Here is a 26,081-nt window from a genome sequence, read left to right as displayed (position 1 = left end):
TTGAATTGGGAAGAGAGATAGTGTTAAGCATACTATCAAAGCTGCGAGGGATGCGACTAAGTTCATCTACAACCACAGCACTGTGTTTATGTCACATGATTGCAGGTGAGTGGTGAGAGCTTTACGGAAATTGGACCCCGACTTTACAGACGTTGGCCATTCGAATTTTGTCACAAACTTCATCCGCCTCCGCTTGTGAGAGGAATTGTAGTACATTTGCCCTCGTCTACACAAAACAAAGGAACCGTCTAGCGTACAACAGACTCGAGAAGCTTGTTTTATGTTCATACAACATGAAGTTGCAGCTCCGAGAAGCAACTCGGATTCACGACAACAACCTCACCCCGATGGATCCTTTGGATATCATCGAACGAGCTTTTGAACGCTCGGGGAATGACAATGAGGGAGACGATGAAATGCTCCTCTGGATTGACGAAGTTCACATGGACGACGTCAACCAGAACCTGGATCCGGCAGTAGCTGAAGCGGCTCGAGAGATTGGAGTTGATCCGGAGCGAGTGCTGAACGAGGACGTCCAACCTCAACGCAGATCCGGAGACAGTTCGGATTCAGATGACAGAGATTCAAGCCGTAGATCAAGCGGAGCAGATGGAGGTGAAGGTGACGGTGGATCAGGGGGAGGTGGTGGAGGTTCATATCGGGCTGGAGGTTCCTTTACTGTTGGAGGCACTTCATTTGGTGATGTCAGCGGTGCTCAACTTGGATACGCACCATCGCAAGAAGATTTCGATCGTCTTCATCACCCTGCCTTTTTTTATTCAGGATACGGGCGCGGAGGTCAGGGCGGAGGTATGAATGATGCCATGTCATTTACGTCTAGCAATGACGTTGATGACTTGTCCTACAACTTCAGATCGGTATCAATTGGTCCTCAAGGCACAGAGTCATCTTATGATGACGGATCTTCCAGTTACAACCAGGACTCCTATGCATCAAGTTACGCTCCCGAAATGGTGCGACCAGTTCCAGGTTATCCCCTCCACTCCATGTCTGTTGCTTCATCTCAGTATGAGTACGACTATCACTTGGATAGGTACTTTCGTGCATGTGCTCATTATATGACTTGGTATGATTACTGTATGACCACTGCATACGGTCGCTTTGAGTAGTCATTTGTATCCCTCCTATGTTGAATTTGTTGAACAATAGTATTTGGTGGATTGTGTTGAACTTTATCATTTTGGTTATTAAACTTACTTTTTGTTGTATTTGTAATTTGGTATTGTGTTGAAACATTCTACACTATTTTTAATTTTATGAATTTTATCCTACGTACTTTGTATGTTTTTTTTGTATATTTCTTTTCTGAATTCCCATCGGTAAATACGGTATTTGACGGTATTCCTCTACGGTAACGGTAAGTTCAACGGTACCGGTTTCCTTTTTTTTCCTGCTTCCCCCGGTATTCATTTACGGTACCGGGGGTTACCAGTAAATTCGAAAGCTCGGAACGGTAACGGTAACGGTATTTCGATCCTTGGTTTTTGCACGTTCCATCCCGGTCCCCTTCGGTTCGCTGAAACCCGTCCGGAACCCCCGGAAAGACAGACCTTGGTTGTAAGCGGTCATTAGTCAAGGGCGTGTTGCGTAAACATTCAAGGGCATTTGTATCATTTATCCTTTTGGTTATAATAAAGACATCGATACCACTGACGTCCAATTTGGGTGTTTGGGCTTTCGATGGCCTCAGCCCATGTTCGTCTCGGACTCGGCTGCTGAGTATTGGGCCTGGTCATCTTCTCTAGAGTCTAGACATGGTGTCGTGTATCAAATTACATGAAGGATAAAGATGCAAATTGCAAGCTGTCACACAATCGACCTATAGAAAGACCTTCTCGTTCGGATATGTGCTTCTTTTCTTCATTTTCCAAAGGAAGTGAAGGAAAATAAAAATGATGTTGCAGAGTTCTCTGATGAACCCGAACGCGTCGCTCTCGTCAGCGCTGTCGTATTCTCGTCCGGTCCAGTCGAAGGCGCAGAGTTTGAGCGAGAGGAAGAGGGTGGTCGTGGCGGGGGTGAGATGTTCGGTGTCGCAAGTGCACAGCTACGGCACGGTGGACTTCGAGCGCCGTCCGCCGATGAAATGGAGCGCGATATTCAGAAGAATATCGCTGAATGAAGACCCCAAACTAAGCTGTGGGAGTGTTCTCGAGCAGTGGGAGAGAGAATACAAACCCCTCACCAAATGGGAGCTCTGTAGGGTTGTCAAAGAGCTCAGAAAGTTCAGCAGATATCCCCTTGCTCTTCAGGTTCACCGCCCCATTAAAGCCTTTTTTTTTTTTTTTTTTTTTTTTTTTTGTGGAGCATGTGGAATTCCTCTAATCCTATCAGGCAGATTAATATTTTGTGTGTGGATATTAAGATCCCAGTATTACTCGGCTAGCTACTAGAATTTAGAGTCTGAGTTTAGGACGTCACATTTTGTAGTCGAACCCTAGAGAGCTTAAATGAAGTGATATCTCTTCAGGATCTTTCAAGTTCAATACTGCTTATGTTTGTTTATTTATCTTAGTCTCAATGCTTTTGTTTCTGTTAAAATACGTGTTTTTATTGTAATTCTTAGATTAGTACATGGTGCGATTGAGAGAACATAAGTTAATATATCTCACACTTCAAGCATTCCTATTTTGCAGGTGTATGAGTGGATGGGCAACAGAGAAGAGAGGTTTAGACTGTCCTCGAGCGATGCTGCGATTCAGCTAGATTTAATAGGCAAAGTGCATGGGATCGCCGACGCTGAGAAGTTTTTCCTCGGCCTCTCAGAAACTTTAAGGGACAAGAGGGTATACGGTTCTATGCTCAACTCCTATGTTCGGGCAAAAAAGAAAGAAAAAGCGGAATCTTTATTTGATCGAATTATAGCCAAGGGTTATGCCACACACTCTCTGCCTTTAAATGTGATGATGACTCTCTATAGGAACCTCAACGAGTACGACAAAGTTGAAGCATTAACTTCGGAGATGATCGAGAAAAAAAACATCAATTTAGACGTGTATTCGTATAATATCTGGTTGTCCTGTCGCGGAGCTCAAGGCACGGCAGAGGGGATGGAAGAAGTGTATGAGAAGATGAGAGCAGATAAAACTGTTAATCCTAATTGGACAACGTTCAGTACGATGGCCACGATGTACATCAAGATGGGTTTGTTTGAGAAGGCCGAGGAATGCCTGAGGAAGGTCGAGAGTAGAATCACTGGTCGGGACCGTGCGCCCTATCACTTCCTCTTAAGTCTTTATGGCGGTATCAGCAAGAAAGACGAGGTTTATCGTATTTGGAATGCTTACAAAACAGCTTTTCACATTATTCCAAACATGGGTTACCATGCAATGTTCTCTTCTTTGCTGAGACTTGGTGATATTGAAGAAGCTGAAAAGATTTACGAGGAATGGTTGCAGGGCAAAGCCTCGTACGATCCTAGAATCGGAAACTTGTTCGTGGGCTGTTACGTGGCAAACGGGAATCTTGAGAAAGCCTTGAGCTTTGTGGACCACATCGCCGAAGTCGGAGGAAAGCCTAACTCGGGAACTTGGGAGGCACTTGCCGCGGGACTCACTGCAGAGAGGAAAGTTTCGGAGGCATTGGGTTATTGGAAAAAAGCTTTTGCGGCCGAGGGATCCAACTACTGGAGACCGAAGCCTTATAACGTGTCCGCTTTCTTCGATCTCTGCAACGAAGAAGCAGATCTCGAAAGCAAGGAGGTTCTGGCAGAATTGTTGAAGGAGGCTGGGCATTTGAAAGACGAATCAGACCCCTCAGAAACGGGATTAACTCAAGAAGCTGTGGATGAAGAGTCTACTTTGGCTCTGTACTAACTCGAAGAAACAGAAAGATCTTCTTTCCTGTCCTGTTTGTGAGTATAGTTTTCGCTTAATAAACCCCTTTGCGCATGGGATAACATTTCACTCGTACGAGCCTTTATCTCCCTTGCCTGCGGGTTTGAGCAGATTTGAAGAGTATCTTTATCCTAGAGTAGAGTTTTGCTTGATAGTCACAATTCAGCAATTTGTATGTCTGTCTTTTGGAACAAGTCTTTTATGTAAGCCCTCCTACCATCCGAGGTTTGATGTTTTTGTTTTTGCCTTGCCTTAGAACTTCATGACTTGAAAAGATGTACGTGAAGAAAGTCTTCAGGTACTATGTTTACTTGTTACTGAAGAGATCACTGTCCGTGTTAGTTTTGTGAGCTTAATAGTCACACATCCTGGAGAAAATTGGTGTCAGTGTTAGCTTAGATCAGTTATTGAATTATGTCTTTTTTTTCTTTTGATGTATGTTGAAACTTTTGCCCTAACTATTGAGATCGTTCTTAAACAAAAGATGAGTCTAATTGCTACCAGATTCAAACTTGCAAGCATAAACAGGAGAAAAGAACACAATCAGATTTTTCCTGTGCTTCGATCAGAAAGATCTACGTGCACGTTGAGTTTCGTGGGAGAAACTCGGTTTGTACAATGTTCCTCTTTTTTTTTTTTTTTTTTTTTTTTTTTTTTTTTTTTTTTTTTTCGAATACACCCTCCTCCGTCTCGCCAATCTCTCAATCTCATCAATACAATTGCTCACACTCTCAAACAGGCAATTATTTTTACCAGTTTCTCACAAGGAAACACGATCAAGATAATCGCTTGAGAACAAACCACTTAGAGAGATGAAGAAGAACATAGAAAACCTAGCGAACAATACAACAATGCGTAATGACACTCAGAACCAGGTCTAGGGCTTCTTAGGTAGTACATTCAGCTGGAGAGATAACTGGACCATTGGATCAGGGAGCAATAAATGGTTTCGATCCAAGCAAGCGCTACGATGCCGTTTCACTCAAACGACATAGCACCTTTGCAGTTGGATGACATCCACTTGAAGATTTCTAGTGGGCTTTTCACTTAGGCTTCGGCAAAGTTCTTGCTGGGCTTCCAAATCCAACAATGTAAGATTTTCAATTTCATGTTTTGACTTTTGACCCTACTTTGTAGTTTTATGTTTTCTCGTCTCGCTTTGGAACATACTTTAATGACCACATATGGTGTCCCATTTGCCTAAGTTATAAATACTATATGGATTTTGATGATTGGCGTAAACGGATTAACGACTGTTTATCTGTAGAACTACAATAGTAATGTGGACTTTCTCATTGGCATATATAATGCTGTTAATAGTAACTAATTTAGGCGTTGCCAAACAGATTTTACTTTTGCTACGAACTCTATTGAAAATGCCACGCTTCTCGAATCACAGTTAATTTTTCAAAGACTTGTTTGGCACTTGGATGTTAATTCTCTAAAAAACGTAACGTTTCAAACTTTCCAAAAATACTTCGTTATTTTAATTTTCATACAAATTTGCCCATATTTTAAATGAAACAGTTGAAACTGTAGACCATAAAAATAAACTGTTATTTTTTTTATTTATTATGTGGCTTATGTTATTTTCATTAAATAACACTAATGAAAGGATAAGACTAATAATGAGAAGACACAAGTAATTTTTGATGGAAAAATTATAACTGCCATTTTTTAAATATATTGGTCCCAACGGTTACCTTAGAATTATTATAAATAGACCTTTCCTCATGTTGGGGTAGTTATCACTTCCATTTATTCCGAAAATATAACTACCCACTAAGCCATAATTAAAATGTAAGGAAAACGCCAAGGTCTCCATCATTTTGTCTAAGGAAAATCGATTGAAGATCAATATTTACGCTTCCGCTCAAGATGTCGTCTCTCCAAAACTGTAAGTTCTTTTACATTTAATGGTTTGCTATTTTATTTTGAATTTATTGATTCTGGATATGTTTTGTGTTCTTTCTGTTATGCTTATAAAACACTTTACGTTTTCATGATTTCTAACATTATGGTATCAGAGCCATCGTAAATTCAAATAAGATGCTTTACTTAAACTTTTTTTTCTTTTCTCACTGATATATATGGATTCTTTTTTTTTTTTTTTTTTTTTTTGAAAAATCTGTAACCTTTTGACCGATCTTGTGAACCTGTTATTGTCGATGGTCTGTTGTCAAAACTGGTTGCTCATTTTCTGAAAAAATTATAGTTGAAGTGCATAGCCTGTAAAACAATTTTCGATATATTGCTATTTAGTTCTTTTTGGACTATATATGTTTATAAGTTTTTTTTAAAGTGTATATATAATAACTAACCCAACGGAAGTTATTGAATATATACTTATGTTAATTAAGTAAACCCTGGAAATTTTTTTTGAAGGTGACGGTTATGTTAACAGTTACTATTTTTATCAACTTTAAATTTGTAACTGTCATGTAGTTTTAAATGTAATCGGCACTTAAAAGGTTTTAACTTTTCGTTTAATAAATTATTTGTTGTCAATTTTACCAACTTTAATTGTCAGTACAATTTATTAAATGTTTTGATGCTTTCATTGATTCAATTGTTTTCTGCCCAACGGTGATATGAATTGAATTCTTTTGGAACAACTGTTATATATTAGAACTGGAGTATTTGTTTGGCGTTTTTTTTTATTTATCTCAGTTCATTTTTTTGCAGTCCCTAGATATATACAGTTGATTTAATGTTATATATTTTATGTGGATTTATAGTTGATAATAGTAAGCATTTCTTTTATTCTGATTCTAATGCAGCATTGAATAATATTCACTCTCAAATCTCTGGAATAGTACCATTAAATGGAACTAACTTTTCCACCTAGAAAGAGCAAATTGAGATTTGTCTTGGTGTTCTGGAAATGGACCAGGCATTACGAATGGACAAACCTACTATTATAGCTACTAGTACTGCTGAAGAAAAAAATGTTTTTGATAAATGGGAACGATCAAACCGTATGTCTCTCATGATTATGAAAAGTACTATTACAATTGCTATAAGAGGAGGCATTCCGGAGAAGGATGATGAAAATAATGCCTTCACGGCTAAGCAATATTTATCATCAGTTGAAGAACAGTTTAAAAGTACTTCCAAGGCTAATGCAAGTGCTCTCATAATGAAGATGCTCACTTCCAAGTATAACGGGACAGGCGGTGTACGTGAACATATCATGATGATGAATGATATGGCTGCAAAGTTAAATGGCATGGACATGGCAATTTCTGAAGGTTTTTTAGTGCATTTTATTATGACTTCTCTTCCTGCACAGTTTGGTCCTTTTAAGATCAACTATAATACGCAGAAAGAAAAGTGGAAAATGAGTGAGTTAATTGCCATGTGTGTTGAAGAAGAAGAAAGGATTAAAACTGAGAATCCTGACTTTGCACATATTGCCATTCAAAGTCCAAAATGGAGGAAAAATAAGGATAAAGGTAAAGGTAAAAATAAAGCGGACACGACTGTTGATATCAACAAGGCTGGCATATCTGGTACAAAGCCCGTACATGCTCCAAAGTGTCACCATTGTAAGAAGCGTGGACACATGAGGAAGGATTGCGTGAAATTTAAAGATTGGCTCGCTAAAAAGGGTAATGATTCAAGTTTTATGATTTGTGAAACCTTTTTGGTTGATGTTCCTTTAAACACATGGTGGGTTGACACTGGTGCTTCTGTGCATATTACGAACTCATTGCAGGGATTCCATTCCGTGAGGATGCTTCAAAAGGGAGAAAGGAAACTTAAAGTTGCTAATGGATTAGAGGCGGAAGTCGAGGCTGTTGAATCTCTTCGCTTAGTTTTGAAGAGTGGCTTTATTCTTGATTTGTGTGATGTAGTTTATATTCCTAGTGTAATTAGAGCATCTTTAATGGTTTAGCTAAATGTATTGCTTAGCTAAATAGTATTTTTGCCACATAGATTTTTCTAGAGCTAAATAGTTAAACAACTAGCTTAAATTAACTAATTTGCTTAGATTTGCTTAGCTAAATCAATAGCCAATATGCAAAACAATGGTTAAGCAACTAGCTAAATATTTTTGATATTTACAAGCAAATCCCTACAATTGTTAAGCAAGAAACCATTAAAGATGCTCTAAGGAATCTAATTTTTGTTTCTAGACTTGATGCGTGTGGTTTTGTATTTCAGTTTGGAAACAATGAGTTGAAACTATATCAAAACTCTAAGTTTATTGGTTCTGGATTATTATGTAACAATCTATATAAATTGTGTTTGAATTCTTCCTGTTGTGATTCTCTATTTTCAATGAATGTTACTGGTGTTAATCCTAAACGAGGGGTAAAGAGAAATTGTTATGCTGGAAATTCTTCTATTCTATGGCATCGCCGATTGGGTCATATTTCTAGAGATAGAATGCAACGTCTCATAAATAATGAAATGGTCCCGACATTAGATTTTTCTGATTTTAATAACTGTGTAGAATGTGTCAAAGGAAAATTTACTAAGGGAAACAAGAAAGGAGCCACTCGAAGTGGGGGACTATTAGAAATTATTCATACTGATATATGTGGACCGTTTCCTACTACGGGTATTAATGGGCATAAATCGTTTATCACTTTCATTGACGATTATTCTCGTTATGGTTATGTATATCTTATAAATGAAAAATCTGAAGCACTCGATAAATTCAAAATTTTTAAAGTTGAAGTTGAAAATCAGCATAACTTAAAAATTAAAGTAGTGCGATCAGATAGAGGCGGGGAGTATTATGGTAGACACACCGACCTCGGTCAGAGTCCAGGCCCGTTTGCTTTATTTCTACAAGAACATGGTATTGTTCATCAGTACTCTATGCCCGGGGATCCTCGGCAAAATGGAGTCGCTGAAAGACGTAACCGTACACTAATGGACATGGTACGGAGTATGATATGCAATACCACATTACCGGATTTTTTATGGACTGAAGCTTTAAAAACAGCCACACATATTCTAAATCGGGTCCCTAGTAAATCTGTTCCAAAAACACCTTCCGAACTATGGACTGGAAGAAAAGCGCAATTAGGATATTTTTGCGTGTGTGGGGTTGTCAAGCAGAAGCAAAAGTCTATAATCTTCAACTAAAGAAACTTGATTCCAGAACTGTTAGTTGTTATTTCATTGGTTATCCAGAGAGATCCAAAGGTTTTAGATGTTATTGCCCATCTCATACCACAAGAATTGTCGAGACAAGACATGCTGTATTTTTTGAAAATGGCAATGTCAGTGGGAGTAATGTAAAAAGAGTTGTGGACCTCGAAGAAAATCGGATTTATGTTCCAATTTCGATAATTCGAGAATTGACAAATTACGTACCTCATGAACCAGAAAATAATGGTGAAGCCAATATTCCGGATATCCCGAATGTTGATGAAGCTCCTATTCTGCAAGAAGAACCCTTACCTAGATCGCAAAGAGAGAGAAGATCAGCCATACCTAACGATTATATCGTTTATCTCACCGAGGAGGGATGCGATATAGGTCATGGAGAAGATCCTAACTCTTTTAAACAAGCGATTATGAGCGATAAATCATCTCAATGGTTAGAAGCCATGAATGACGAAATAAAATCTATGCATGATAATGAAGTTTGGGATCTTGCTGAGTTACCTATCGGTGTTAAACCCGTAGGATGTAAATGGGTTTATAAAACAAAAACTGATTCTAAAGGTAACATAGACAGATTTAAAGCAAGATTAGTCGCTAAAGGGTTTACACAACAAGAAGGTGTACATTTTGATAATACATTCTCTCCGGTCTCAAAGAAAGATTCATTAAGAATTATTTTAGCTCTTGTGGCTCATTATGATTTGGAGCTACACCAAATGGACGTGAAAACAGCATTTCTTAATGGTAACTTGCATGAAGAAATTTTTATGAAACAACCCGAAGGGTTTGTGGTAAAAGGCAAGGAACATATGGCTTGTCGGTTAAAACGTTCAATATATGGGTTGAAGCAAGCTTCACGACAATGGTATCTCAAATTTGATGAGGTCATAACCGAATTTGGATTTAAAGAAAACACTATAGATCAATGCATATACCTCAAGATAAGTAGGAGTAAATTTATATTCCTAGTTTTGTACGTAGATGATATTTTATTAGCATGCAATGATTTGGACATGTTGTATGAGACAAAACGTTTTCTTTCAACTAAATTTGAAATGAAAGATCTCGGTGAAGCCTCTTATGTTATAGGCATTGAAATTTTCCGTGATCGGTCTCGTGGGATCTTGGGTTTATCCCAAAGAGCATATATTGAAAAAATGCTTAAAAGATACAACATGCATAAATGCTCCCCTAGTGTCGCTCCTATTGTAAAGGGTGACAAATTTAGTAAATTTCAATGTCCTAAAAATGAATTAGAACGTGCTCAAATGCAACAAATTCCTTATGCTTCGGTAGTAGGGAGTCTAATGTATGCACAAGTTTGTACACGACCTGATATTGCATTTGCAGTTGGCATGCTTGGCCGATATCAAACTAATCCAGGGATGGAACATTGGAAAGCTGCCAAGAAAGTCTTACGCTATTTGCAAGGGACAAAAGATTATATGCTTACTTACAAAAGGTCAAATAACCTTGAAGTTATTGGTTATTCTGATTCAGATTTTTCTGGATGTATCGACAGTAAGAAATCCACATCAGGTTACATATTTATGCTTGCAGGGGGACCTATTTCATGGAAGAGTGCTAAGCAGTCGATAACAGCATCTTCCATTATGCAAGCAGAATTTGTAGCATGTTATCATGCTACTGGTCAAGCGGTTTGGTTGAAGAACTTTATTCCAGGACTTCAAATCATAGACACTATTTCAAGGCCATTAACCTTATTTTGTGATAACGAGGCTGCGGTTTTCTTCTCTAAGAACAACAAATCAAGTGGTGCATCCAAGTGGATCGACATTAAATATCTAGTTGTTAGAGACAAAGTCAAAGATGGTACTGTTGCAATACAACATATAAATACAAGAGCAATGTTAGCTGATTCTCTGACTAAGGCGCTACCACCCACTCTTTACAAAGAGCATGTTGCCGGCATGGGTTTGGTTGATGTATTATAATTTTATTGTTGTAAAAAAAGGTATGTGTATATATATATATATATATATATATATATATATATATATATATATATATATTATGATATACATAGATGTCCAGTATTGACTCTAAATTTATGAATTTGCTTGTTATTTCGATGCGCATCATTTACTTATTAAACTAAGCAAATTATTTTGTAGGACCAATGAATATTACAACCATCGTTGGATAGAATACCAGTGCTATGATTGATGGGGATCAAATAATGATATTGTTATTTTGATTACATTAGTTTGGTTTGGTATATCTAACTGAACAGGTTTATGTTGATGAAAATTGTATTAGCTAATTTTTTTATTTTTTTTATTTTTCATTCCTTGATTATGATATAACATTACGGCCAAGTGGGAGAATGTTATTTTTTTATTATTTATTATGTGGCCTATGTTAACACTAATGAAAGGATATGACTAATAATGAGAAGGCACAAGTAATTTTTTATGGAAAAATTATAACTGCCATTTTTTAAATATATTGGTCCCAACGGTTACCTTAGAATTATTATAAATAGACCTTTCCTCATGTTGGGGTAGTTATCACTTCCATTTATTCCGAAAATATAACTACCCACTAAGCCATAATTAAAATGTAAGGAAAACGCCAAGGTCTCCATCATTTTGTCTAAGGAAAATCGATTGAAGATCAATATTTACGCTTCCGCTCAAGATGTCGTCTCTCCAAAACTGTAAGTTCTTTTACATTTAATGGTTTGCTATTTTATTTTGAATTTATGGATTCTGGATATGTTTTGTGTTCTTTCTGTTATGCTTATAAAACACTTTACGTTTTCATGATTTCTAACATAAACTCCTAAAAATATTCAATTAAGACTGTAAACAAATAAAATACTGTAAGAAAAGAAGAATTTGAAGAAGAAAAAAAAGATATTTAAGTGATTAAGTTAAAAAGAAAAAAGTTATTTCCACAACTTTTGTTTTACCGTTTTAGCTTTTTCTATCTGTTCTTTTTTCCCCCTTAAATACACTAAAAAAAAAAAAAACGCTTTATGATTTTCAAGTTAATTTCGATTGACCGAAATTTCAACGACCTTAATTAATCATTCAGTAAAATCGATTAAATAAGCTCTGAACAGTTGGAATCAGAAATCATTATCTAAAAAACGTTTCTGATTAGCATTGGTCGACCATTTAAAAAGTGTAATTTATCACCCTTTAATAACTATACAATGTGTTGTTAGTATCCCCAAGAACCTAGCTTGGGTGGAAGTAAGTGCCTCCTTCATATTCGGTCTCTCTCGTATGAAGGCGTGAGTTCGATCCTAAAAAGTTTGGAAACTGTCATCATTATTGAAGCTTAAGATTTTTTTTTTTTTTTTAAATCTGTCATTCGTAGTATTATTCTAGCGCTACATAAGCTGCAGCAACATAAACTTGAGATCAACTGTAAATGTAATATATATACGTGAATGAAAGTCAAAGTAAAGTGATGAGTTTCAATCACTTCAGTCGATACTCTCGTTCATCTTCTTCTCTCTATTCCCTTTACTTGAAACGTATTTTTTAGTTGATCCTGCACACGAGCTGTTAAACCAGATTACAGAAACACTAGGAATTCTACAAGTTTGCTTGTATTAACAAGGACACAGAGTATGGTACTCCTTTGCCTTTTACACAGTTCCAATGTGTTCTACAGTTAAGCACCTTATCAAATGATAGCGAGTTGAACCAGGACAAGCAGAGAACAGAAGCAGCAGAAAAACCAAAACGGAAAATCAGGGCATATTTTGTTGGCTTCTATTGCGTCTCTGAGAGCTTTATTCTCTTCCCTGAGCTGAAAAAGCATCGAGCTAATGTTTAGTACACATCATTTAGGAGCTAATTCTTAACCAACATCTCAGCTCCATTGCATAAAGATGTTTTAAGCATTTGATCACTACCAGTCGATGCTCACGTTTTCTCTTCTCACCTCTTCGATTTTAAGAACAAGCACTGGATTTGCTTGTTGCGGAGCTGGGATTGCCTGTTTGACAACATCCTCATAAGCTGATTCAGCCTCTTCGAGTGAATCAGGGCCAAATATAATCCCATTAAGCACGAACAACTCCTCAAGTAGATTCACATCTTCTTCGTTTAAATGCTCCCGCAACTACAATTATGATGCTGCGATTATAACCCATGACAGAAAGATTTCGCAAAAAATTAATATTCAATGCACCTCCAATTTTAACCTTTCTCAAAATCTTCTCATGCAGTTCCTCATTGTACGGAGAAGGATCTACATGTCTTTTAGCGGGTTTATCCTCCACACACTTGACACGCGGTGACGTCCTCACATGACTTGCCCTACTCAAGTGACATTGTGTAGCAAAACTCAAATAGCTAGCAAAAACTTACATTCCTCAAATACTACGTATTGCATAAACCAGAGTTTGGTAGAGGTGTAGACTAACATACCTTGCACCAAATCGAAGAGTGGACAGAGTCTCCAACGCATTTGAAAAGCTCGGGGAGCAGCAACATAGTAAGGCAGTTCGAGAATTTCCACCCTGTAATAGTGAACATTGAACAAGCCTTGTCAGTAACTACCGGTGAGAAAATGATGACGATAAAACAAAGAGGACTAACTAGGGAATCTTTGAGAATTCGAGTGAGCTTGGAATCGCGGTATGGAATGTGGTTTGCTTTTCCTGCAGAACCACATGTTAGAGCATTTATCACATTCCCAAGGGCTGAGAGAGATTTGTTAATTGTCTTGGCTTCTTCAAGGACTTTCCCCTCAGCTCCAGTCTTTTCTGCTTTCTCAGACCCAGCCAAGTCCACAAGAATTAGCTTCCCAGTTTTCATCCTGTCCGCCAACTCAACGGTAACTAACTTCCCAGCTTCTGTCTAGTTATAATGATAATGACAATTCATACCATAAAACTGCAAGACATGGAAAGAAACAGTACTTGTTATCTTGGTTCGATTCTTGCTGTACCGAGAATATGTAAATGCAATGACTTCTGCTGCTTGTTAGGTTCATTTCTGTGGGCGATAAGGACCATGAACAATTTTTTTTTGGAAGAATATAATTTGTCTCCCAGCAAGATATCAGATCTGGTATTGTGTTGTCTTCGGAATCATAAATGGTGTCGGATACGAGTCTCTCCAACAGCTCTGTAAGCTATCCCTCTCTGCATGCCCAATCACATTTTTAGACAATCATAATAACTATGAAATAAGTCACAATTTTGAAACAATCAATTCTTACCGCTAGGTTTTCCAACGCATGTGCACTGTCCAAGATTGAAATCTGGAAAAAAGGAATGTAACACGCTCTACTTCGTCATAGAGTTCATAGGTTTGAAGAACTCCTTTAGTCATCATAATTAGTATTGTATCATGATATCTGTTATGGTGTTCCCAGTAGAAGGTGCATGTATTTGCAAATTCCTTGGCATGATCGTTCCACATATAAAATTCCTAAAATCATCACACCCAAGCATTCTAACTAGAAATTGTTGTCATGAGTTTAAATGAAAAACCATACTTCGGTCACTCCTTGTAAGAAAATCCCTTGATCTTTATTCTCCTTGATCTGTATATTGTCCTTTTCCAAATCGAATAGGTCCCTGAATGAAGAGAAACACAATACTCATCATGTCGTAACTAATCCTTTTGCAGATTTTGTAAAACTCGAGGTTGGACAGTTGTGAAGTTTGAATATAGTAACTGTGTTAATATTCACAATGCATACCTAACCCTCTCCATATAAATTTCCACCTGAACAAAAACAAACGAGAAAAAAAAAAATCATGATTGCTAACCAGAGATGCTAGAAGATCAAAACCAGCGTAGAATTATCAATACCATTGACAATTTGATGGAGTACTTGAGAGTTTCCTGAGAGGATTTCAAGCATTCGAAGATGCCATCAACTACTCTGGGAAGCAAACCTTTCTTCTTTTCTTCACATTCCAGTATGCTCGGACCCTACTCAAACGATTCGAATCAGCCATGAGCACCATTACATAGATGCGAATATCCATGTTAGTTTCGTGGCAGCAGTCACACAATACCTCCATGCTGTATGTTTTCCCAGCCCCAGTCTGTCACATACGAAGATTGTCAATAAGATAAATTAGTATAATATCAGGAGCGGTGCAAAACACACAAGAAATAGGAACTCATGTTTTACCTGTCCATATGCAATAATAGTCCCATTAATTCCGTAAAAAGCATCTGCCATAAAAAGTCATCCAGAATAGTGAACAAACTCTAACTATTGTTCCAATAATGAAGAGTTGGAACTAGACTACTTTAAAAAGAACATTTCCCACGGTTTTTGCCTCTCAGGTGGAATGACAAGAAAAATAATATTTCCCGAGCTGAGAAGAAAAATGACGCACGGAAATGCGACAAAGCCAATCTACGCGATTGGTGACAAGGTAATGACGATCGTAAAATTCAATTAAACTAACAATTAAATCGTGCAAGTAAATCTCAGTAAGCAATCTTCTATTAATTCCACCTTTATGTATAGTTGATGAGTCGGAGTCATACCTTGGATGATCGGAAGAGCAACACAATCATAGACATCAACTTGCTCGGAGTTATCATAGAAAACCTTGTCGAAGCTGAAACCGAGGCTTTCCTCTTTTTCATCCTGCAATTATTCCAATCACTTCAAATTACCAAAATTCCAAATTCAAAATTAAGCAAACCTAGCATCGTAATACTGAAAAGAAACCTTGAAATTGAAAGTTTCTGAGTCGACACATTGAATACAGACTTTATCACAGTGATCGCTTATTTCTCTGGAGCTCAAAGGCCTAAATCGAGCGCAAACCGTGATGTGCGACATTTTCTGCTGGATTTGATGCTTCACAGAAGTAAACTGAGAAAGTTACGAGGAAACTAATAGGGGAAAAAAAATCAATTCACGTTTATCGTATACATAAATTGATTGGACATAATTACGAGACGAACATGTATTCCTATCCAATTTTTCTTGCGAACCAAAGATGAGTGAAAGAGAGAGAGCTTGGAAATTGCGCGGGAAAAGAAAAAGAATGAATAGAAAACTAACGATTCGAATTTATACTTCCTGTTCTTTGATTTTTTTTAGAAAGATACAACTTTCTTCGCTATACAGTGGAAAAATATAACATTTGATGAATTACTATTTCTTTTTTTTTTTCTTTTTTTTTTTTTTTTTTAAATTTTTATCTAAGAGTTAGAGTTTTTTGTTTTTATTTTCGCCCTGTAAGAAATTAGGGGCCTACTTATGTAAAAACAAATTTAAGTGGGCCTAAATTAGCCATTTCACTAGCTATTTAACTCATTATAAGATTTTAGCCCAAATATAATTTTATTAAAAAAATAGTTCGGCAGTTAATTTAATGTACTGTGCCCTAGACTATTTTTTAATAAATTAAACTTTGATTACTTTTTAAAAAGAGAATGAATTATTGGGTTGCCGGCTTAATTATCACTAAAAAAATAAGAATTAGCAAAAATAAAATAAAAATCAGAAAAATAGATACGATTACTCTATTTTTTTAGCAGTTGGTACCAATGCTCATTTCAAGTTTGTTTCCAATTCAATGTAAAAAAAAATATCAGAAAAATAGATACGATTACTTCATTTTTTTAGCAGTTGGTACCAATGCTCATTTCAAGTTTGTTTCCAATTCAATGTAAAAAAAAAAAAAAAAATTGGAATGTTGAACATTTTTAGGAACAAAACATTACTGTATCTTAGAGTTCGAGTTTTTTTTTTTTTTTTTTTTTTAAATATTTTTCACACACCCTGTAAGAAACTAGGGGCCTATTTATGTAAAAAAAAAAAACAAATTTAAATTGGCCGATATGTAACTTGTTGTTAATTGAAATAATAAAAAAAGAAAAATTAGTTGATCTAAGCCACAACAAAAGTTACAATTGTAATCTAGCTAACGTTTCGTTTAATTTTCGAATCTAGCCAAATTTGATGACGTGTCATATTTATGTAAGATGGTATTTACTATATTAGCCTTGATTTGGTTTCAAAAATACTAGCCCACGTTTTGAAACTTGGTTTTGTAGCCGAATTTGTTATATTCGGTTTATATTTCGAATTTTAAAAAAAAAATTCTATATTTGGCAAAGTTGGTTATTGAGCGTTTTTTTTTCTTTAATGAACATTATAGCCGTGTAAGCAAATACAGTGTAAATGTTCGTAAATTTTCGTTAATCTCTGTTGATTTGTTAAATTCTGTTAATTATGGTAAATTTACATATGTGCAAGTAGAGCCGATTTATTTCCTTTCCTTTAATACGCATTTAATACGGTATTTTTGTTTTCCAAATTTATTTTCTAATTTTGAACGGGATTTTATCATAATTACGTGTATTCATTATCTTGTTTGACTTTATTCAATCAAATAAATATTTCATTTCCCTTTTAATTACATCACCGAATCTCCAATTATGAATTCAAAAAGCTGAAATTAAATTGTTGAAATTATAGCCGTGTAAGCAAATACAGTGTAAATATTTGTAAATTTTTGTTAATCTCCGCTGATTTGTTAATTTCTGTTAATTATGGTAATTTTTTTGTGCATTTATTGCATTAAATTTTCTCTTTTAATTACATCACCGAATCTCCTATTAAATTAGCTAAATATCCAATTAAATTGCGAAAAAATTTGAAATTAATTGGCTGTATCAAACCGGTCAAACGTGCGCTAGTGTTTTGATCAAGTAAGTATAAGAAAAAGGGTAAATTAGGTATTTTATATCCGTAAATTTCAGTAAATGGTTAGATTGCAAAATTTACCAAACGTTGGCTAGATTCCAAAAACTATGTTTCAAAATGGCTACGTTGCTAGTTTACCCAAAAAAAAAATTGTTGTAAATAGCCATTTTACTAGTTGTCTTGCTCATTTTAATATTTTAGCTCAAACTTTATTTTATTAAAAAAAATAGCTCTCCAAGTCTGCAGTTAATTTAATGTACTGTGACCTGGACTATTTTTTAATAAATTAAATTTTGACTACTTTTTAAAATGAGGACGAGGTATTGGGCTGCTGGCCTAATTGTCACTAAAAAAAATAAGAATTAGCAAAAAAAAAAAAAAAAAGATACGATTACTACATTTTTTTAGTGGTAGGCACCAATGCTCATTCCAAGTTTGTTTCCGATTCAATAGAATTTTTTTTTATGGAATGTTGGACATTTTTAGGCACAAAACATGAAAGATGCATAAAAGCCTACCATCAACAATTAATTCATGCCATTTCCCCAAATTTTAGGTCGTTCGTTGTGTTGATTTTGGTCGGTTCTGATCCCGATTTGAAACTATTTTGAGCTTCTATTTTTTATTTTTTTTTCTGTTCCGATAGTTATTTATTAATTTTTTTTTAAGTTGTAATAAAATAGCAAAATAAAGAAACCCAAACTAATTACTTGATAAAAAAAGTTACAACACTTAATGGCCTAATTAAAAACATTATTAGGTAGAGCATATGGGATCATAATAAATACTTAATTGAAGGAAAATAGTGCGATTTTAAACAAGAAAATATTACAATAGTGGAATAGTCAGGGACTTTGTAAGGCTGTTAGCTACTTACTCAGTGGGCATATATCTGACTTCTACGGTCTTTGAGGCCATTCTCACGTATGAAGTGAGCATCTTTCTATATATTTCGACCTGGCACGAAAAATCGTATTGGAGGCTAGTGATCTGACACCCATGTTATCACTCCAGATCCAGGTCCTTATTTAATTTGAACCCCAAACTTGGTGAAGAATGATTGAAGCCAAACGATCTTTGGAATGACTAAGGATATAGCCCTCTATTCATACTCGGTAGAACTGCGAGTATCCACTTATTTCTTTTTGGATGACCACGAGATGATGATATTGGGAGCGAGGTAAACACATGTGCCACTAGTTGATCTTTTGTCATCTAGATTTGACGCATAATCAGCATCTACAAAGACACTAAGAAGCAATCTATGAGTTATGGTGAAGCGGAGACCATGATGTGGTGCGCTAGCAAGAAATTTGAGAAGTCAGTAGCAAGCAGCCAAGTGTTTGATTGTAGGGGTTGAAGATATTGAAGTGAGCTAATTGTGTTTCTGTATTGTAAGTAATGTTCAAACTGTTCTCCATCCCCTATTTGAAGCTCGGTACACATAGGGGTAAGATTTGGATTTTACCTTGTGAAATTCTGATTAGTCGCAAAGACAAGATGTCGCACACAATGTGTTGACAATGTGTCCGACAACTTGCTTGAACACAGATATGGATAAACAACAAAACAGAGCAGAGAACAAGAAACACACGATATGGTTACCCAATTCGGTGAAACACACCTACATCTGGGGGCACGCTGCCAGTGAAAAGGATTTTCACTATCTTGTAGTCAATAGTACACACAAGGTTTATATCTGATTACAATCAACAAATCAATAAAACCTAGAGACTATTACTACCAGTGATCACCTATGTGAAACCCCAAAACCTCGCCACCAAAGAATTAGAATTTTGAATTAGTATTTATTTATTTTTCTTGTGTTATGTATGTGTATATATATTTATGTATGTGGGTATATATATGTATGTATGTATATATATATATATATATATATATGTATATATAGGTGACAAAATGTTCAGCTAATATACTGCCTTATATCCTTTTATTATGTCAGTACTAAAATTGGTATGTGTTGATTTAGGAAGTAAATATATAGATAGGATAGGAAGCTGGCAAACACGTATGTATATATTTATCATACATATATAAGGTAGCTATGAAAAAATAGCTATTGTAATTATACAGTATAATTATATATGTATATATTAAGTAAATGTACCAAATATAGCTATTAACTTTAATTTGAATTTTTCAATCTGTAGTAGTCTAGTGCAAGGCTTTTTTTTTGTTTTATTATACATTTGGAGTCAATCACAATCTTTTTCTTACTCAACAAAGAAAACAAATCTAACAACCCAATAATGCACCATTAATGAAATTAAAGTGCATTTTTTCCTCTTTTTGCCTGTTACGGAATGAAGTGTTGAAGCTAAAACAATTCTTACTTTTCAGCCTTTCTTTACCCACTTCCCTTTTCTCTTATGCTCTCTAAATCATTTTCTTTTTCCTCTCCATTTCTTATTCCTTAAGAAAATTTTTACACAAAAAAATATAATAGTTGAACCTTTTGTTCGCGGACCTCTAAGGAGTATTAGAGTTAAGCTTTTCATCACCCTCAAGGTATTTTCGATGTTTTCTTTTTGTTCATCTCTCTTATGGTGTTCATATTGTTGTTAGGTAAGATATATTTATGAAGAAAAAATATATATATATAGTCTTAAACATGTTGTATTTGTCATATTTTAGGCAGTAAGAAAGCGTATGAATCATTATTAGCTACGCATATTATTTTAGTCTGATTTTTTTATACCGAAATAATAAAGATGTTTATAATATGTATATTAAATTTCATAATTTTTGGACAAACCGTTTTGTTTCTAAAATTCAATTATGATCAGCGCGCATAATTTTGTTTTCTGTTTCAAACAGCAAAGTTTTGATTCAAAATAAAATAGCTAACAAAGGAATGGTGATTTGATATTTTTATACCTGAATAGTATAGATGTCTTCGGTATGTATTTAAAATTTTATGATTTTTAGTTGAATGGTTTATTTTATAAAAAACATTTACCATCGGTGCGCTTATAGTTTTACATTGATTCAATCAGCAAGGTCTTGTTTTTTTTTTTAAATACCTAGAAGATGTATTTTTGAATGAAATTTTTATACAAGATACTTTTATATGTTTATAATATATGATAAAATTTTTATGAGTTTTTAATTAGCAGAACTATTTCTAAACTGAAAAGTCTTATGCTTTTAATTTAGTTATGTTAATTGGGATCCGATTTTGGTAACACCTCTGAAGATGAAAATGTTCAGTTATTTATTCTCTAGCTTCTGTAAATTTTTCAGAATTTTTTTTCCAGAAAACGTTTTTCCCCGATACTTTAGGATTAAGGGTATTTTGGTCTTTTCATGTCCAATTTTCATTTCTGGAATTCTTTTTCCAGCAGCCTTGTATGTTTTTTTAAGAGTACCAGAGATAGTTAGTGATAAGCTTTATTTATTCTTTTTTTTCGTTTAGGTCCCGAGCCAAATACGTTTTCCGATCGTTCGATAGTTTAAAGTCGCACGTTCCCGAAACAAGGTGAGAATAATCTCACTACAATACGGATTAGCTTAAAATTAATTACGATGAGTGTGTGATCTGATTTGGTTAATATGTGTTATACGATTGATTGTGTGATATTTCTTATATGCGTGTATGTGATTTTGAGTAAATTGTGATTGTTATGTTATGTCTTCTTATAATGAGTTTATGTATGAGTTTAGTACAACTTTGATATAACATGTTCTATTTATTAGCATGTTTTATTTATGTTTATGTCATATGTCATCTTTGTATGTAATGCAAATAATCAAGTGATAAGATAAGTAAGAGAGTCGTACCGCCTCGAGCTACAGAGGTATTAAGAGAATTCTCTCGAGCCGACCTACGGGCTCATAAAGGGAGTTTTCTCATATGATATGTTTATTAGATGGTGCGAACTATGGGAGGTCGCAGCCCCGTAATTCGTTTCCAAAGTGTACACTGAAATTGGTACTACTACTCTAGGGGCACCCCGAATAAAATATGATAAGATTTATGATACGAAAGACCATGACACCGTTAGAACTAAAACACTAATTAATCGGTCATGCATTGCATTACTCATCTCTTTTTGTGAGTCATAGTTATTCTCGCTGAGCGTTAGCTCATATTATGTGTATTCGTCCGTATTGTAGGTAAGCAACAAATGAATAAGTGAGGAGGGTGGATCAGCGGCGTTCGATGGCTAAGGGGTTGGGTTGTGGTTCCGCTCACTTATTTAAAAGACTTCCGCTACGAAATTTTCTAAACACTCGGTTTGAGATTTTTATGCTTAAGATACTTTCCAAGTTTAATTATTTTTGCAAAACTGAAGTTGAATTTTTATGGTTTTATTTTCGTTGAATATTCCAACCATTTACTTTGGTTTGGAATTCCGAATTAAGTATTTCTCTTATATTCATCAAATATTTTTGTAAGATTTCAAATGTTGGTTATTTTCAAATATTGTTCTATTTTAAAGTCCAAACTTTATAAATTTATGAAACGATGTTTTAAAAAAAAAATTACCCATTTTTTTTTCTAAGAGAAAGTATAAAGCTTAGTATGACGGTCCGATAAGTCGGGTCGTCACAACCTAGACAGGGACTCCCCCTGAATTTGAGCTCCGTCTCAATTCCACCCTTCGAGCAACCTCCTGGCTCGGATGACCTTTTAGTCTTCAGCAGTACGTGAACCTTCAATCACGAGAACACAAAACCCAACTCTCACAGACACTCAATCTTTGTGGAATAGTGTTTGAGAGAATACACCACTTATAACCAAAAGACACAGCCTCCCAGTCCGCCGGTCTTGCACGTCTAAGAGCTCTGAGTGTTTGATCAAAAGTGTCAAGGCTGCTAAGGGGGAGCGCATGACTTTTATAGCAGCTGTACAAACCTGGAAGGTATCTCGGGTTTCCTTACCCGGCCTCAAGCGAATATCACAAAGTAAAGACTCCATCAAGGTGAATATCGTGCAATGAAGATAGCATCGAGAGAAATCTTGCAATGAAGTCACCAGCGAGGCAGATATCTTGTAATGAAGACAGCAGCAAGGCAATAACTCAGCAATAAGACACCAGCGAAGCAATCTGAGCAAAACTGGAAACTTGCCTGAAAAAGAGTCTTCATACAGGAGGAAAGATGTCAAACCAGAAGTGAAAACATAACAACCGACATCTTTCCATACATCTTGCACTAAAAAATAAAGCCAACAAAACAACGTATCAACAATCTCCCCCTTTGGCTATTTTTTAGGCAAACACTTCCAGGACCAGTTCTCATACAAGCGTCATGATCAGAGAGAGAGAGTCAAAATAAATGACCTCATGACACCTCTCCCCCTGATTGCCTCAAAAAGATACCAGGCAAGGATCGACCAACACAGAGGGAGGTGTCTTACAAACCATCCAGAAGAAAAAAAAAACATCAGTTTGAAGCACACATAAAAAGTAGCGAGAGACCAAAACGATGTCTAAAAGGATGTTTAGATGTTACAGACCAGAACAAAAAGACATCAACCAGAGGGATCAGAGACATTGTTGGCATGGGAACCCTGAGAATCGCTACTGACACCATCTTCTGTCTCTTGTTCATCAGGACACGCAGAGGGACTTGGTTGAGAAGTGGAAGCACCATCCGTGGTAGAGGGGAGAGTCATTACGGAGATAAGACGCTCACATGCAGTCTTTCTTCGAGAGGAGATAGCAATGACTTCCTTAAGTGCAGCAACTTCTTCCATCAAACCCTTGAGAATATCGCTCTTGACACTTTCTGACAGGGGAGCCACTTTGATGGTACCACCAAGCGAGACAGATGTTGCGACAGATGGCATGACAAGATCCCTGGCATGTTTCCCTTCAAACAACTTAGGACTGAAAGAGAGTTCACTGGGAGGTTTACCTGCAACGTCGCCAGCCCTGAGCAGATCCCTCTTCTGAGCTACCAACATGCCTGACAGGAGAGAAGGGAAGCCAATAGGAAGCTTCTCTGCATAGGACTTAGCATGCTTTGCCAGGTGGCTGAAAACAAACTCCCCAAAGTCGAAGGACGCCCGAGTACCAATCTGATAAATGAGACATGCCAGGTCGGAGTTGATACTTGAGCCGTGAGAGGAAGGGGCCCAATTCGCAATCCCAATTCTGTACAGAACAGAATACTTCGCCGAGAGATCTGAGGAAGGCAGAGAACCCTTGGTGGGCCAAGTCTTCTTCTCATCGTTAGTGAGCTCTTTGGCAACCTCATCCAAGGATGGAAGCCGATCAGTAGTGACAATTTTTCCTCTTCCCAGAAACTCGTTGATGGCAGTGGGCGAAATATCAAAGCAATGTCCACGAACAAAGACCTTCCCAAACTCAGGGTGATGAGGCTGGTCAATCTCAGAGGACAAATTCACAATGCACTCTTTCACCAGTCTAGGATAATAAGGCCCGACCCCAGAGACAGTTTTCCCAAGTTGAGCATCGGACAGAAGTTCCATGATCACATCAATCTTTAGTGCCTCTTTAGACAGTTCCTTTTCTGGAAAAATAGTTCTGTGATAGACATACCTCCATTTTCTGACACGATCTTCCTCATGGAAGGAGACATTATCCAGAGGAGCGGCGGGGACATCCTTGGGAAGCTTTTGGCCTCCGACAGATTTCCTGGAGATGGGAGGCACGGCCTCAGGACGGCCAACATCCTCTTCCTCTTCCAAATCCTTCAGGACGTCTGGGATTGTCTCTTCAACAGACTTTCCCTTCAGCTTCTTCTTGTTCAAGCCCATCTCCACGTGTTTCTTCATCTTCTTTTTAGCAGGGATGGTAGTGGGAACAGCTGCTTCCACCAGCTTTCTTTTCTTCTTTCTCTTCTCAGACAGAAGAGTGGCAAGGCACATGTCGTCATCTTCCTAAACTTTCTCTTTCAGAGAAGAAAGGATATCCTCTCCAACATCCTGGACAGGGTCAGTCGTTCTTTCTTGCCCCTGAGAAGATGTAGGCACATCTTTCGCAACTTCTTTACTCAAGCCCAACATGCCTCCAATGGCATCTTCAGGAGTAGGCTCTTGAGAATGGGGCAGCGAATCCCTATCCCTAGGATTGACAATAGGAGAGACAGAGGCAACAGGATTACCTAGCACAACTTTGTGAGGGCTTTCGATGGGGGAACCCCCGGTGAGGGTTTCTTCTTCTGGAGCGACGTCGTCTCTTCTTTCTTCCTCAGACGAACTGCTGGAACTTACTTCTCCTGTGATGTCAGTGATGGAAAGAGCAGCTTTCTTGAGGATTGCGCTTCTGGCGGCTGAGAGAGATGGATTCTCAGGAGGAGCCGATGACCCAGCGATCGCACCTCCGGCCTGACCATCGGCGCGAACACTGGGTCGAAGACCTCGAACCCTAACTCCGTGCATGTTGCTTTCAGCGCCAGGCTTTCTTGTCGTGACATTTTTCTTCTTCATTGTGGCTTTCACCTTTTCAGAGGGGGTGGTGGTACTGATCCCACTTCTTGTGCCAACCATTTTGAGAAGAATTTTAAGGAAACTGCCACACAGGTAACTGTCAAGGAGGGTAAGCGAGCAAATATGAGAAACAAATCTTAAGAACACCGAAGAAAAACGGGAAATTTCAAAGTTCAAACAAGAAGTAACTTCCCCTTCTTTCTCGAGAATGTAACCGTCTGCATGAATGAGAGCATGGCAGGGAGTAAAACGGTGTCGTGACTTAAGGTGGGCCTTGATCGTTCTTAGGCCCAGAGAGACAATAATTGACCAGATACATGGGCCCATGAGAGAAAATTCACAACAACAATCGACGAAGGATTAGCACAGAAGTTAAGACCAAAAATTCCTCCGATAAACAGTAATTGCTATTTATCAATAACGCATAAACCAAGAGAGGATCTGAGATTTTCAAACCGGTTAGCATCCAAAGCCTTGGTGACAATATTGTTGTCAATGGTGCCCACAAGAAGAGTAGTAGTGTCTATTTATGTACATTTGATGTCATATAGTCTTACGAAGACTCTTGCTTGTAATTGCCTATTCATTCATTAATAAAGTTGAAACGTTCATTCATTCTTTTTCTTTGTTTGAAGCTTTATGATAAAACCTTAGTCTTTTAGTCCATAAACAAACCTAACAACTTACGAAGAGACAAATGTAGATTTGCATGAACAAACTCTTCGTAGTTTGCTTAAAACGATATATTCGCAATCTAAGGGTCAAAGGACTATTGACCTCAGTATGATTGTTAGAAGAATCTATGATGTCTGGTTATGAGGCATTGAGAGTTGGAGACTCTATAGTTCTTCTAGGTATCTTCCGAAGGTACTGAATTGACCAGTGCACTTCTAGAGACAATATAAGAACAAACCATTTAACCTCTTATGTCTCGAAGTCACTATGTATGAATTGCATCATGCTTACCTTAATCCTGAAATGAGACATGCCATTTCACACCTTAGTATTCT

General features: G+C 36.8%; 3 protein-coding genes and 1 long non-coding RNA gene across 4 annotated transcripts; 3 read left to right on the top strand and 1 right to left on the bottom strand.

The window, feature by feature from the left end:
• Positions 1-1,836: 1,836 nt before the first annotated feature.
• On the top strand, positions 1,837-4,232 carry LOC149390467 (Tetratricopeptide repeat (TPR)-like superfamily protein). Its single transcript, XM_089620173.1, has 2 exons — positions 1,837-2,270; positions 2,655-4,232. The coding sequence occupies exons 1-2, from the start codon at positions 1,914-1,916 to the stop codon at positions 3,831-3,833; spliced, it is 1,536 nt and encodes a 511-aa protein (XP_089476299.1). The 5' UTR covers positions 1,837-1,913; the 3' UTR covers positions 3,834-4,232.
• Positions 4,233-4,922: 690 nt separating this feature from the next.
• Positions 4,923-11,148, top strand: LOC149390465 (uncharacterized). Its single transcript, XR_016300172.1, has 3 exons — positions 4,923-4,945; positions 5,660-5,751; positions 11,114-11,148. It is a non-coding gene; the product is annotated as an uncharacterized LOC149390465 (long non-coding RNA).
• LOC149390466 (uncharacterized) lies at positions 6,724-7,754 on the top strand. The gene is made up of 2 exons (XM_089620174.1): positions 6,724-7,465; positions 7,573-7,754. The coding sequence occupies exons 1-2, from the start codon at positions 6,739-6,741 to the stop codon at positions 7,617-7,619; spliced, it is 774 nt and encodes a 257-aa protein (XP_089476300.1). The 5' UTR covers positions 6,724-6,738; the 3' UTR covers positions 7,620-7,754.
• Positions 11,149-12,150: 1,002 nt separating the features above from the next.
• LOC149390464 (ATP binding microtubule motor family protein) lies at positions 12,151-16,015 on the bottom strand. Its single transcript, XM_089618552.1, has 16 exons — positions 15,902-16,015; positions 15,663-15,809; positions 15,476-15,578; positions 15,111-15,154; positions 14,992-15,021; positions 14,783-14,905; positions 14,670-14,695; positions 14,463-14,544; positions 14,184-14,225; positions 14,073-14,106; positions 13,882-13,957; positions 13,559-13,778; positions 13,388-13,479; positions 13,162-13,276; positions 12,900-13,079; positions 12,151-12,764 (listed from the first exon to the last, which is right to left on the bottom strand). Exons 2-16 carry the CDS (start codon positions 15,774-15,776, stop codon positions 12,639-12,641), a joined length of 1,407 nt encoding a protein of 468 aa, XP_089474678.1. The 5' UTR covers positions 15,777-15,809; positions 15,902-16,015; the 3' UTR covers positions 12,151-12,638.
• Between the last annotated feature and the right edge of the window lie 10,066 nt (positions 16,016-26,081).

This window comes from Urtica dioica, chromosome 7 (assembly GCF_054948205.1).
Source record: "Urtica dioica subsp. dioica isolate 48M chromosome 7, U.dioica_male_clone48M_v1_H2, whole genome shotgun sequence".
Taxonomy (NCBI): Eukaryota; Viridiplantae; Streptophyta; class Magnoliopsida; order Rosales; family Urticaceae; genus Urtica; species Urtica dioica.
This window is presented reverse-complemented; position numbering and strand designations above follow the sequence as displayed.

Bases quoted from the DNA above. Each gene is read 5' to 3' on its own strand.
- LOC149390466 (XM_089620174.1), top strand. From the start codon at position 6,739: ATGGACCAGGCATTACGAATGGACAAACCTACTATTATAGCTACTAGT. The intron at 7,466-7,572 runs GTAATGATTCAA...AACTCATTGCAG, and splicing joins AGATTGGCTCGCTAAAAAGG to GGATTCCATTCCGTGAGGAT.
- LOC149390467 (XM_089620173.1), top strand. From the start codon at position 1,914: ATGATGTTGCAGAGTTCTCTGATGAACCCGAACGCGTCGCTCTCGTCA. The intron at 2,271-2,654 runs GTTCACCGCCCC...CCTATTTTGCAG, and splicing joins GATATCCCCTTGCTCTTCAG to GTGTATGAGTGGATGGGCAA.
- LOC149390464 (XM_089618552.1), bottom strand. From the start codon at position 15,776: ATGTCGCACATCACGGTTTGCGCTCGATTTAGGCCTTTGAGCTCCAGA. The intron at 14,696-14,782 runs GTATTGATAATT...GTTTTTGTTCAG, and splicing joins ACTCCATCAAATTGTCAATG to GTGGAAATTTATATGGAGAG. The intron at 13,958-14,072 runs GTATCCGACACC...TATCGCCCACAG, and splicing joins CAGAGCTGTTGGAGAGACTC to AAATGAACCTAACAAGCAGC.